At 38.4% G+C, this 14,242-nt stretch overlaps 1 protein-coding gene across 2 annotated transcripts; it reads left to right on the top strand.

Moving 5' to 3' along the window:
• The first annotated feature begins 2,218 nt into the window (after positions 1 to 2,218).
• LOC104592549 (C-type lectin receptor-like tyrosine-protein kinase At1g52310) lies at positions 2,219 to 13,858 on the top strand. 2 transcript variants are annotated; one of them, XM_010251975.3, is made up of 4 exons: positions 2,219 to 2,551; positions 5,411 to 5,875; positions 6,096 to 6,666; positions 13,176 to 13,858. In XM_010251975.3, the coding sequence occupies exons 1-4, from the start codon at positions 2,467 to 2,469 to the stop codon at positions 13,756 to 13,758; spliced, it is 1,704 nt and encodes a 567-aa protein (XP_010250277.1). In that variant the 5' UTR covers positions 2,219 to 2,466; the 3' UTR covers positions 13,759 to 13,858. The 2 variants fall into 2 exon arrangements, with proteins under 2 accessions (XP_010250277.1, XP_010250276.1); XM_010251974.3 differs by having other exon boundaries at positions 2,222 to 2,551; positions 5,408 to 5,875.
• Positions 13,859 to 14,242: the final 384 nt, after the last annotated feature.

Genomic DNA, 14,242 nt, shown 5'->3' with positions numbered 1-14,242 from the left:
GATGGTATTGGATCCAAGTTTGGGCTAGAATGGGGTCAAAGACTCTGATTTGAGGCTGAGGGGCAGGAATATGGGAGAAACTCAGTTTTTGCCTTTTTTTTGGATTGTTTTGGGGTTAATGGGACGAGCTAACGGCCATCTCGTTAGCCTCGCACATGGGAACTCCTCATCGCGTGCGACTGGACATGTGGTAGTCGCACGTTGTGTGGGGTGATTGTGGGGTGAGAGGTGGTGGGGCAGAGATGTGAACTCGTACTTCTACTTTTACACCACATTCAAATGCAGTCTTAATGTACTGCTTGGTTTGCAGGAATAGGAGTCTGAATCAGAACTGGGATGAACAATTCCAATTCCAACTGATTGGTTGGGTAGAATTGGAATCGAGGTTCTAAATATCGATATGCCCGATACGCCGGTATGGGCATATCAGGCAGTACCGATACTGTTTTTTATACTTTTTTTTTCAAAACCGGTTTAAGGCTCCTCCACCCCCTGAACCGTTCAGAACCCCGATACACCTTCTGTATGGGCATATCGGGGTGCTCCCGGTATGGGCCAATATATATTGATTTTTTGAACCTTGATTGGAATCTCATTCCCATTCTTGGTGGAACGGAATTTCCTCTTTTGAGGGAATGGCCATTTCCTAGCCTCCCCCTCATTTGGGAATGAAATCTCATTTCCAAATCTCATTCCAATTCCCATATGAACCAAATAAATTATGGGAATAGACCAACGGATTTCGGTTCTATTGTAAACCAAAGGGAGCATGTGTGAGCTCTTCATTAATGGGTATCCGCTTTATTCCTTAATGTTTTTTTGTTATAATTTACAACGTGCATAAGCCTTCATTGAACCGTTGACAGAATCAACAACCTGGTGGTCTAGCCAAACAAACTGTTATTGGACCATTTGACAAGGTCTATGGGTTATTTGGTTCTTATATTAAACTTTTTTCAAGCATAAAATATCATTTATTTTTAAGTAACTTCATGCAAATCTTATGAACCTAATCCAATGTTCTAAATCTAATATACATCTCACTCCTTTATTTTTTCTGTATTTTAGATATGTTTATCCTTAATAAAGATAATTGTTATTTTTTGCACTTATTTTTGTTTGATGTAGATATGCTTAATTATTTTTTCTGCAGTTATCCATAATTTTTCTGAACTTTATCTATTTTATATTTTTAATATTTTTATTCATAAATTATGATGTTATAGGTTGATCCATTTGACCTAAATGGTTAAATTGTTTTTACCATCCAGAGGGAAAAACAAATTTATCTTTAGGGATTTCAATTTTCCCTGGCTGTAAAATCGAGGCCCCACCCTACCCTACCCTGAATGGGGTGGGTTTTCCCCGATCTTAAATGAGGACAGGGTGGGGATGGATGGATGGGGAAATATTTTTGCCTCGAATCAGAGATGGGGTTTCATATAATTCCCCAAACCCGATAGTAAATTAGTAAAATATTCTTAGATTTAATATCGGTTTTTAAAATACCTTTAAGTTTCTCCCAAATTCTTAAAATTCTAAGATCCCATAGTTCCATTCCTAAAGTACCCCCAAATTGCCATAATTCAATTTCTAAAATACCCCCAAATTCCCATTACCCTATTTGTAAAATATTCACATATTAGATTATTTTTAGGTGATTGCCTTGGGGTAGAGAAAACGGGGAATAGGTGCCTCACCTTGCCACCGGGGACAAGGTGATTACCTTGGTGTAAAAGTGCTTTTATAAAAGTACTTTCGTAAAAGTACTTAAAAAAAGTGCTTTCATAAAAAGTACTTTCTTAAAAGTGTTATTATAAAAGTGCTTTCATAAAAGTGCATTCATAAAAGTATTTTATAAAAGTGCTTTAATAAAAATTCTTTTATTAAAGTGCTTTCATAAAAATACTTTCATAAAAGTGCTTTCTAAAAAATACTTTTGTCAAAGTTTTTTTTCATAAAATTTGAAAAAAAAATGAAAGAAAAATAGTCATAAATGCTTATTGGATATGAAATAAGTGGTTATATTTTACCGAGGTAGCGGGTCAAATGAAGGATATAAACGACATTAAGAAAAAGACTTGGTCCGTTTCAAGTTTCTTACGGTACACTGACGGTGAATCCTTGTTGCAGAAATTTCAGGGGAGGTCATGTGGAGTTGTCTGAAAAACGAAGGAGCTAACTGTTATTTACAGTTGCCTCTCCAAGAAACGAAGACACTTCTCCTTCGCAGTTCGCACTCGCACAGGAAGGAGAGAGAGTGAGAGAGAGGATGCGGCGAGTCTGAGCCATCTGTCGATCCTCATATGAGCTCAATTTACGAAGACAACAATGAAGCAGCTGCGAGGAGTAGGCTCAGTGTAATGGAGTACATGCATTTACTATCTTTCTACCTCTATTTCTTCTCTCAATAGGAGGAGGAATACGAGGGTACAAGAGGGGACATTTCTCCTTCTGAATTGCAGCATGGAGAAGAGGATCAGAACCTCCCAACTTTACTCTCTACTGATTTTCAGCTTCTGTTTCACCAGTCTCGTTAGGGCACAAAGCAGTGAGTCGTTCTTCACCCCCCCCCCTTCCCCCAACACATACACACACAAACAATGTTTCCAAGTTCCAAAATCTGAGAGATTAGAACTTAGATGAGATTGTACTGCAAAAGGCTCAGAATTTATATGTGAGGGTAAAGGGAAAAAGGTCTAAGGATGTTTTGATGGCTATGATTCTCTACATAAGTAATGTGTGTATGTGTTTTTTCGTGTGCTTTTAATGGTATTTTCAGTATGATCAAGGCATTTTTTTTTTCGGGTGTGATGTTCCTTTAATTATAGTCCTGAGAAACTTCAATAATTGATATCTTGGACCTATAACAGGGTAACTACTCCTAGCAATTGGTTGTTTACCCAGAGCATCAGGGGATCCTTGACTGTTATTTTGTATCTTAGATAGGAAGCTGACAAAGAAAACAGTCCGTCTGTTTGCTCCTGTATGCTATGTTACCTTGTCAATAAGACAGTTTCTTCATCTAAGTTGTATAAGAGGCAAAGAGCAGAATGCGTATCTACTGCCGTGGATGTAATGCTAAACATACATATAACATATCTGAGTATAATGTATGGAAATACATTAATGTGAAGAATTATACCTGCCATTTAGAAGAATCCAGACGGAATACTACATTTGGTCTTCATGTCTGAACAAGCTTCGGTGTTCTCTTTTTTGCCGGGTGTACCACGTGCTTTTTGATGCAAGAGAAGGGACCTAAGCTGAGTTTATATAGGCATCCTTCCATCAAAGACTTATGTGAAACTAAGTCTAAAAAACCACTTTCTTTAACTGAAGTGAAACTGCACTTAGTTGAAGTGAATCCACTTCACTTAATAAAAATAATTTGACTGAATTTGAAACTGAGTTTAATTAAAAAGATACAGAACCCCCATTTTAGATTATAAATTCTAACATGTAAGACAGAGTATGTAACCATAAAGAGCCCAAGACATCCATGTTGTTTAATGGTATATACATTGCAGGATTTGCATGAATACAGTGATTAAGTGCAAAATTAGATTTTTGTAGAGATACTTTAGAATCAAGTGATGTTAGGTAAGATTAAAATAGAATATATGCAGTGTAAATTTATTGACAACTGGAGTGAGAACCAACATCATGTAATGGACCTTTTTTTGGGAATGAGAACGAGGATACAATTAGAATTACAAACCATGAGATACTCCATTGTGATATCTTTTGTTACTTTGGTTGAATAATTCATAAAAAAAGAGGGAGATTTAGGAGGATGTAGCCCATATGAATAGAGTGATATGGGTGAAATGAAGGGGATTTATTTGGACTGCTTCATAATTAGAGACTAAGAGATGATTCAATGTGACATTTTTTGTTACATTGGTTTGTTAATTCATAACAAGGGAGAGATTGAGGAGGATGTCTCCCATAGAATTAGAGCAGGATGGGCAAAATGGATAGGTAAATACCACTCAGGTTAAAAGGAAATTTTATAACACAGTTGTAAGACCAACAATGTTGTATGGAGCAAAGTGTTGGGTATTAAGAAACAACATGTCCAAAAAATGAGTGTAGTAGAAATGTGTATGCTGAGATGGATGAGCAAAACAACTAGAAAGGATAGGTTCGGAAATGAAGTCATTCAAGTAGTTCCAATGGATGATGGAATGAGATAAAGTAGACTAGGTTGGTTTGGCCATGTGCATAGAGCACTTGTAAGAAGAAGCAGTCTATTGCGAGTTGAAGGGGCTGGCCAAAAAGGACGTGGTTGAAGTAGTAACAAATGATTTAAGCAAGGGTCGAATTTTCACAATGTATTGACTGGTCACCAATATGCTGTTTAAGTTTTTTTTTTTAAGCTGTTGATTTTAAATGTTAAATAACAATATTCCCAACCTTTGAAGCTTTGGAAAAAAACTAAAAAATAAAAAAAAAATAAATAAAAAACACAAGGTTCAAAGTATCGATGTACCATCTAAGCATTCATAATTTAACAATAGATGTGGCAGTTTGGCACTAAACAGAATGGAATGGCAAAACAGGATTGCCAACCCCATAAAGTTGGGATAAAGCTTATGTGATGATGAAAGTATGAAAACCAAGCAATACTGTATTTGTGTGGAGCATAAAGTAAATGTTGAGATGGATGAATGGTTAAACATTAAAAGATTGGCTTTGAAATGTCTATATTCATGGGAGTCTTGGAGAAGTGCTCCCCCTCCAAGGGTGATAAAAGGAATGATAATGCACTATGATGGTTTAGCCATGTGCATAGAAGATCATCTATGCACTAGTAAGATGATCTGTTGAAAATTGAAAGGTTTAGAAGAGCTAGGGACAGGATGAAAAGGATATGAATTGAATTACTGAGAAATAATTATTTTGGGCTGCACTGTGATGAGGGATAGAAAAGTGTTCTTAAATGGGATCAACATTCCCACCACCAAGTTGTATAAACTGTTTCCAATCTGAATTTTAAATAAAATACTTGTTTACTGATAAGAAAAACTGAGAAATAATCTAACAATGGATATGACACTGAATAGAGTGGAATAGTGGAAAAGGATTTGTGTAGCCAATCCCATATACTTGGGAAACGGTTTTCTTGACTTGAGCGTTTAGGTTCTTTGTGAGAAAGCTTTTTTCCTTTTAATAAGGATAATGATCACACAGTTGATGACACCTAATCAAGACATTTACTATATGTAAATCATAGATATAATTACTTGAAGCAGGTCAATGTTCTTATTAGTTTGATTAGTTTCAGATGTTAAATTCTTAAAAGATTTTAAATGTAGTAATGCATTTTATTTTTTCTGCTTCTTGATCACAGAAATAGCCTTTTGAGTTAGTATTTTCCTGAAATGTTGCATTTGTTTGATAGCAGCACTTTGCCCTACTAGTTGGGAGATCAGCTCAAATAAGTCACTTTGCCCTGATGATTGGGTAATCAGTCCAAATAAGAGCAAGTGTTTTGGGCTGATAGAAAACTCCAGTTATTGGGATGAATCAGAGTCTCGATGTAGGGATTATAATGGGCACTTGGCAGCACTGACATCAGCCAAGGAACTAAATTTTGCTGGAAAACTCTGCAGTAATACAGCAAAAGGCTGCTGGGTTGGAGGAAGAGGCTTCAGTTCTACAGGTGGTTTTAGTTGGAAGTGGTCTGACAATGCAACACATTGGAATGAGTCCATCTTCCCTGGGGCACCATTTCGCTCCAATTGCTCCAATTCATCATGTGAAGGCATTAATCTGATCAATACCTGTACATTGGTGACTAATGGCCAGCCAACCCTTGTGGGTGAGAGATGCAACAACTCTCATGAGTTCATCTGTATGCTTGATATAGGTATTCAATTACCTTATAATTATTTTACCATCTTTTTCTTCTTTTGTGTTCTTTTCTTAATTCCTCTTTGAGATAAGAACAGTTTTAACAAAAGGAGTCAAGCTGGTGGCTTTTCTTGTTTCTTATTTCTTTGCCTCCATGGAGCTTGTTATATATCTAATGGTTGGTTACCCAGAGTAAAACTCTTGTATCCTCATTAAAAAGGTTTCATCTTTGACAGAGAACAAATGCTACCACCTGCGCCGCCACAAGGAGTATCTTATCATCCTTGCAACTGTTAGTGGGCTGATCCTTTGCACAACTTTGGCTATTGTAATTTGGTTGCTTGCATACAGGAGGAGCAAGAGGCGCAGAAGGTCTCGCAAAGCATCTAATCCATCTACATCTGCATCAGTTACCCCATCATGGAAAGTCTTCAGCAATGAGGAACTGAGGTCAATTACAAAGAATTTCAGTGAGGGTAACCGTCTTGTTGGAGATGCCAAGACTGGTGGCACATATAGTGGGCTTTTACCTGATGGAACAAGGATAGCAGTCAAGAGATTGAAAAGGTCTAGCTTTCAAAGAAAGAAGGAATTTTATTCAGAGATTGGAAGAGTTGCAAAGCTCCATCATCCTAATCTGGTGGCGGTGAAAGGATGTTGCTATGATCATGGTGACCGTTATATTGTTTATGAGTTTGTTGCTAATGGGCCCCTAGATAGATGGCTACACCACATACCTAGGGGTGGGAGAAGCTTGGATTGGGCAATGAGAATGAGAATCGCCATAACTCTTGCACAGGGAATTGCGTAAGTATTGAATTCTATACCTCTACTGCAGCCTAAGTGAAACGTGCACCTGAAACTGCATTAGTTTCAGTTTCTTCCAATTTTGTACTACAGTTATGTTTTTTCTGCAAAAACTGCATATCTTTTTCTGCTAGTTTTTCAACCTGCAATGCCTAGGTACCTGTACATGTCCAGACACAATATGCACTTGATACACTGGTACTGGATTACAACTTCTAGAGTGTACTTTATAACAATAACACTTTTAGAATATCTAAACTGATATGGTTTATCAAATCATACCATAAAAAATCAATGTGTTAGAAGTTTAGCTAAAAAGTATTGAGAAATGACATTATGGCTTTAAAAACTAGATATTGAATCCATGTCAATAGGAGATACTAATATCTGAATCCATGTCTGGATATTAGGAAATGGAAGTTGCTTACCTATTTCCTACATTTGTATCTGTGTTAATATTCACATCTGGCCATCATAGCTTTCAACAAGGCATAATGGTATCATAACCTGCTTTTATTGTTTTCTTTTCATCTTTTTGTTTTGCTGAACTAGTTTTATTACTCCCTTGTTATCTTTTGTTTTCTTTTTTTTTTTTGAACCCTATTACTCCCTTGTTATCATACTTATATGTATGGATACACTTATATTAAAATTTCAATGAGATTATCTAGGTTTTATTTTCTACCTTACTATTTGTTTTCTTCTTTGTACAAAGATCTCAGGAAGGACTTTTTTTTATTTATCTGCATCCAAGTTGCCTCTCTTTTTTCTTAATCCCCTTGATGTACAGTCATCTGCTTTTAACTAGAGTTAAACATTATGGTACCATATTAAAATGGAATAGGCAAATGCCAATGGAGGAACCAGATGAGAAATATGTTCTCTGAATTCTCCTTGCTTGTTCTAGTAGTTGATGTGCTGTTGATTCCCCCCCCCCCCCCCCCGTTTGAGGTGCCAGTTAAGTCCTCCACGTGTCCTTGCAAGGTTTTCTGCATGGACAACCACCTTTTAGACTTGGTTCTTTATCTCTGATACCCCTGGTTGTACAACACAATCTGCAGCATAAAAACATAGAAGCAGGAATAAATAATGATGCATAATAGAACATAATAATAAATAATAAAGATTGAAGATTGTAACCCATCTAACAGAGAGGACTTGTAAGTTGATGCACGCCCAGAAGTTGACTTGTCTGACTTTTCAAAACACGTGTCAGGCATAGCAACACCAGGGATCCAACCATTTAACAAAGTTTGTTTAGGTAAAAGAACTAACTAATTTAGTTTTAATTTTAAGAAATGTAGGTTTGATATAGGAGAGAGAGAGCATGCGCATAAAAGCCATATATAATTTGGTTTCTTGTTGGGGGTGTCCATGCATTCAATGCTTCTAGGTATGATTCTTGTAAGTTATCCTCTTTCTATACTTTCTCTTTCCTCTTTTCGTTTTTTTTTTTTTTGATCAATAACACTTTCATTAATTCATCAATAGAAGATTTACAAAAAGAAGACAAACACGCTTATCTTCCAAGAGCAACAAAGAACCTCAAGAAAAGGAAAAAAGAAAGAGAAAGAAAGAAAACACACTAAATTACAGCTTGGCCCAAAAAAGTGAATCCCTTTCTGCCCCTTGTTTAGCTAAACCGTCAGCTAGGGAATTAGCCGATCTTTTAACCCAACGTATCTTAACTTCCATCTCCTGCACCAGCCACTTGAATTTCCTCTTTTCATTATTGTACTTCCATAAGCCATTGTGATATTTAAGTAGCCACCCTATCACCACCTCTGAATCCCCTTCAATTAAGAGTTTCCTGATGTTCAACTCCTGAGTTTTTTGGACTCTTTCCATAACTGCAAAGATCTCAGCTCTAAGGGAGTCACCCACTCCAATTGGGCCTGAGAACATGGCAGAAATGACCCCATTTTCATCCCTAAAAACACCCCCAATCCCCGATTGTCCCGGATTTCCCCTGCTACACCCATCAAAGTTTAGTTTCACGAATTCACTAGGTGGAGGGGTCCAAGCCACACTCATTATTGACTTAGTTTGTGTGCAACTTGCAATTTCACCCCACTTCCTCAACATGTCATCCACAATGTAATCTGTGAAAAGCTCCAAAGATTTCAGCCACTGTACCATCCTAATATGAATGATAGCCCTCAGATCTGCTGCTCCTCTCTGAGTTTCTGAGAATATCCTAAAGTTTCTTTCTTCCCAAAGTGTCCAACATTCTACAACCCTTAGTCCTCTCCACATTGTCCTTCCCCTTTTTATTCGCCACCGGAAAAAAGAAGGGGAAAAAAGGCTTTGCAAGTCTGATGGGAGGTTCCAACAACAACCAAATAGGGACAAAGCCCATTCCCAAATTGACCTCGCAAAATGGCAAGACACCAATAGGTGAAAACCAGTCTCCCCATCCGCTTTACAAAGAACACACCACTGAGGTGACAAACAAGTATTGGGTCTCTTCTTTTGGAGTAAATCACCAGTATTGATTCTTTCCAGATAGGCTTCCCAACAAAAACTACCAACCCTAGGAGGTATTGCTCTGCACCAAACCTCATCAACAGGAAAAGGAGGGAAGGTAGGACTGGTGGACTGACTTAAGGCTTTGAAGAAAGAAGCACAAGTAAAAATGCCATTGGGAGAAGGTGTCCAAATTCTAGAGTCCGCCCTAGTGGGGTCTAAGACAACGTTATCAAGAATTGCAATAAGGCTCAAAATAATGTCAAAGTCTGAGTCCCTCAAATCCCTTCTTAGACCCAAGTTCCACCCAATCCCAGAAATGGAAGAAGACGAGGTGGTAAAAGACGAGATTGGCTCATTTTTCAAATCAGAAAGAGCAAACAAAGAAGGAAACTGATCCTTTAGAGGGGCACTCCCCACCCAGGTTTGTTCCCAAAATTTTATGGAGTTACCGGAATTCAAATCATACCTGATATTAGGGGAGAAAACTAGTAGTAGGTCATGAATGGCTTTCCAAGGAGAATTGCTTGTGGTCCTAGCTCTGATTCCAGCGTCCCCTCCATTATGCTCCAGCCCATGAATACTTGCCACTATTCTAGCCCAAAGCTTCTCCTTCTCCAAGGGGAATCTCCACAACCACTTTCCCAACAGAGTCATATTCCTTCTCCTAATATTCCCAAGCCCCAAGCCACCACATGACTTACTCCTACAAACTATCTCCCAGCTCACTCTTTGATCCCTCTTTTCCTCTCCCGGTTCCCATAGGAAATCTCTCATTAACTTCTCCAATCTATTAGCAACCTTCACTGGGATTTTAAACACCGACAGGAAAAAGATAGGTAAATTAGCAAGCGTGGCCTTAATAAGAGTAATTCTCCCACCAAGAGAGAGGTAGTTCTTTTTCCATGACACTAGTCTTTTTTTGAACCTTTCCACCACCGGGTTCCAAAAGCTCTCTCTCATGGGATTATCCCCTAAAGGCAACCCTAAGTAGTTCAAAGGCCAACCCGAGACTTCACACCCCAACACTTCAGCACTCTCCCTGATCTCTCCCTCCTCCAAATTCACCCCCACAACACAACTTTTCCCAAGGTTAACTTTCAAGTTGGATATTTGCTCAAACAGTTGTATCACCGACTTCAAATTCCTAATAAAGCTTACATTACCGCCTTCACAAAACAGAATCGTGTCGTCAGCAAACTGCAAGTGAGTAAGAGGGGTTTCCGCCCTCCCAACTCTCCAGCCTCTAATGAGCCCCCTAGAATCTGCTCTGTGAATCAATTTCCCCAAAACCTCTGCAATTAGAATGAACAAGAAAGGAGAAAGGGGGTCTCCTTGTCTTATACCCTTACTGGCTGGAAAGAAGTCTACCACTGTCCCATTCACTAGCACTGAGTAATGACAATTCTGGACACAACCCATGATCCACTTACACCATCTAGCCCCAAACCCAAATTTAGTCAAAACTTTCCTCAAAAGTTCCCAATCCACCAAGTCATAAGCCTTTTCTAAGTCCAACTTACAAACCACTCCCTTCTTCTTATCCCTCTTAAAGTTCTCCACACTCTCATTAGCAATTAAAATCTGATCAGTAATTTGTCTTCCATTCACAAAAGCTCCTTGGTAGTGTGCAATGATATCTGGCAAAACCTTTTTTAGCCTCAAAGACAACACTTTTGCAATGATCTTATACAAGCTATTAACCAAGCTAATTGGCCTAAAATCCTTCGGGTGGGAAGCATCTTTCTTTTTTGGAATTAAGGCTATAAATGTAGAGTTCACACCCGGATTGACAATTCCTCTCCTGTAAAACTCCTCAAATACCTGCAAAAGATCATCTTTCAAAATGTCCCAACAGTCCTGATAAAAAGCCATTGTGAACCCATCCGGCCCTGGGGCTTTTGTTCTATCCATAGAAAATACAGCCTCCTTGATTTCTTCTAAACTAAAGCTTCTCTCCAACCTTCTCCTGTTCTCCACCCCTACATCTGGCCAATCAAATCCTTCTACCCACACCCTTCTACACACAGGCCTTCTTAGGATAGATTTGAAGTGCTCCACACAAGCCCCGACAATCTCCTCTTGATGCACTAGCTCAACTCCATCTACTACCAATTTGGAGATCAGGTTCTTCCTTCTCCTGCCTTCTACTAGAGAGTGGAAGAACCTAGTGTTTCTGTCCCCCTCTTGCACCCATTTACACCGAGATTTTTGCCTCCAGCTAATTTCCTCCTTGTGCAGGCAGTCCTCTAACTGTCTTCTTAAATCTCTCCTGAGCTCAATGTCTTCCTCTCCAAGTTCTCCCCTTTCTTCTTTAGAGTCAAGGCTTTCAATCTTATCCAGCAGATCTCCCTTTCTCTTTTCTATCCTCCCAAACTCCACCAAATTCCACTCCTTGATTTTTGCTTTCAAAAATTGAAGTTTCTTATGGGATTTCATCCCCTCCCATTCCACCAATGGGTTACACTCAAACCACCACTCCCTCACTTTGTTGTTAAAACCTGGGTGGAGTAATCACATAATTTCAAATCTAAAGGGGGTAGGACCTCCACGCCTTCTTTCCTCCTTACATAACACTATGGGCCAATGATCGGAGGTCACCCTTGGAAGAGCTCTAGAAGCCAAGGTTCCCCAATGAACTTCCCAATCCAGAGAGAACAGGAATCTATCAAATTTAGAGCAAATGGGTCTAGATTGGAGATTTGACCAAGTAAATGTCATATGAGCTAGTAAATGTCATATGAGCTAGGGGGATCTCTTTAAGCTTAAAGTCATCCACAAAGTTGTTAAACTTCCTCATGCTTTTTGTCACCCTCTGGTTAAACTTATTGGATTCCTCCGAGAATCTAATACTACTTGCCTTCCTAAGCTATGCTTTTAATCCAATTATTGTATTAGTTCTATTTTTAGCTCCTATTCCTCAGGTAATCCAATTAATCTCTCATTTCCCAAGCATTTCTAGAATCAGGTTGAGAACAGAGTTTACAGTTGAACATCATGCCCATGAAAAAATAGAAGAATCTATTGAGAATGACTTTCAGTGGTCTGCCAGGCAATATCTTTTTTTTTTCTTTTTTGATAAGTAAAAAAGAAAACTTCAATAAAAAAAAAGAAAAACAATTACAACCTAGAAGAAATTGTTAGTTTACAGGATCATGTGCTAAATTTGGTTTTGACACAAGAAATTCTGTGGATGGTACAAGGATGTAGGAGATGACTTGGCCACTTGCAAAGCCAATACTAGCTGTTACCTGACTCGAAAAAGGATCTATTTATGGCATATCTTAATGTTGGGATCACATCCCACCAAAGAATATAGGCAATTTATTTTTCCAAACCCCACTTTTCTTATTTCTTGTGTTGCATAATTGGCAAAGGATTTTCAATGGATTTACATCTATGGCCATCAAATTCCGCTTTTTTTATGCATGTGTGTTCTGTCCATAAAAGGTTGGACACTGATTGCTTTCTGACAGTTCCTGATGCAAACTCATTTCCAACCATGTTGCACTTGCACCTTTCTTCTGTATATTGTAATACTTTTTACCTGCCTAGGGGCAATAATTTGACAATAGTTGGATCTTTGTGTCTTCTTTTTTTATTTAATCCCTGAACTAGTTACATGAAAAGAACGAGAATAATGAGTTAACAACAATAATAGAGAGCCTGTAGTCTCATATTTGGGCCCAGAGATTTCTAGAATATACATCACAGACTCACAGTTGGTTGTGGTGGTCACCTGTCAAAGATGATGTATGATTAATGTGAAACGTTCTTTTCATTGTTTCTTGTTATCGACCCTTGTTCTTTCATGAGAGTTCATGTAGCTGCTGCATATGGCATTTCTACCTCAAGGGAATAAGGACCCCTTGTTTATTGGTTTTGGTGGTTTCATGATGTGATAATCCTACTTGTTTATTTGCAAATGCTTGTCAATAGCCAAATTCCATTCTAAATGCAAATCTCCAATCTCCATTTATCGTTCTCCTTAAATACTTGATAAGCTTTTGAATCTTATGATCTCTCTGCACCTCTTTGTACAGATTCCTACATGACAAGGTGAAGCCACATGTGGTGCACCGGGATATTCATGCTAGCAATGTACTACTTGATGAAGAGTTCAGAGCACATCTGATGGGGGTAGGTCTATCAAAATTTGTCCCATGGGAAGTGATGCATGAAAGGACAGTGATGGCAGGCACATATGGGTACCTGGCTCCAGAATTTGTCTACAGAAATGAGCTCACTACAAAAAGTGATGTTTATAGCTTTGGAGTGTTGTTGCTTGAACTTGCTAGTGGGCGTAGACCTGCCCAGGCAGTGGATTCAGTGGGTTGGCAGACTATATTTGAGTGGGCCACACCTCTAGTGCAGTCACACAGGTACATAGAGCTGCTGGATCCAGTTATCTCTGATATCCCTGAAGTTGGAGTCATACAAAAGGTTGTGGACCTTGTATATGCTTGCACACAACATGTCCCATCAATGCGGCCAAGGATGTCGCATGTTGTTCATCAATTGCAACAATTGGGATTGAAAACCAGTTCTGAGAAGGCAAGAAGTGGTACAAGCACAAGTACTGCCTCTCGACTTGCTCCATTTGAAATGGAGGTCAACAATGTGTAAGAGGAAAATACCTATATTTACCTTCAATTCAGCAATTCATTCCAATATTTACTGACCCGAACTATTTAATAGGATTTAAATAACCCACGAGTAGTTCATCATTCTGGAGCATGTGCTTTGCTCTCTCTCTCTCTCTCTCTGTTAATTCATTAAGATTTTACATTGAGGAGCATAAAAAAAAAAACAGAAAAAATGTGAAGCCCAAGGATTCTTTCTGGCTAAAATTCATTCTGAAATAGGTTGATAAAATGATGGCACAATCTATAACTTGTCATGTCTATTTCATTCAATTGATGCATGCCCTAAAATGAAACCAAAGAAATGGGGAAGCAATAAAGGAGGTAGTTGTGGATAAATTTGATGTTTATTTATGTCTAACAAATATTCTCATGAATGGGTCTGAGAAGTTGATTCAGATCATACAATTATGATCCACAGTATGCTATTGTGGATGCAATTGGTTCAGCAGTCGATCATGAAGCAG

This window comes from Nelumbo nucifera, chromosome 8 (genome assembly GCF_055504915.1).
Source record: "Nelumbo nucifera cultivar China Antique chromosome 8, China Antique-T2T, whole genome shotgun sequence".
In the NCBI taxonomy this organism is placed as follows: domain Eukaryota; kingdom Viridiplantae; phylum Streptophyta; class Magnoliopsida; order Proteales; family Nelumbonaceae; genus Nelumbo; species Nelumbo nucifera.
This window is presented reverse-complemented; position numbering and strand designations above follow the sequence as displayed.

Excerpts from the sequence above, each read along its gene's own strand:
- LOC104592549 (XM_010251974.3), top strand. The coding sequence starts at position 2,467 with ATGGAGAAGAGGATCAGAACCTCCCAACTTTACTCTCTACTGATTTTC. Across the intron at positions 2,552-5,407 it reads TCTCGTTAGGGCACAAAGCA|CAGCACTTTGCCCTACTAGT; the intron begins GTGAGTCGTTCT and ends TTTGTTTGATAG. Across the intron at positions 6,667-13,175 it reads ACTCTTGCACAGGGAATTGC|ATTCCTACATGACAAGGTGA; the intron begins GTAAGTATTGAA and ends CTCTTTGTACAG.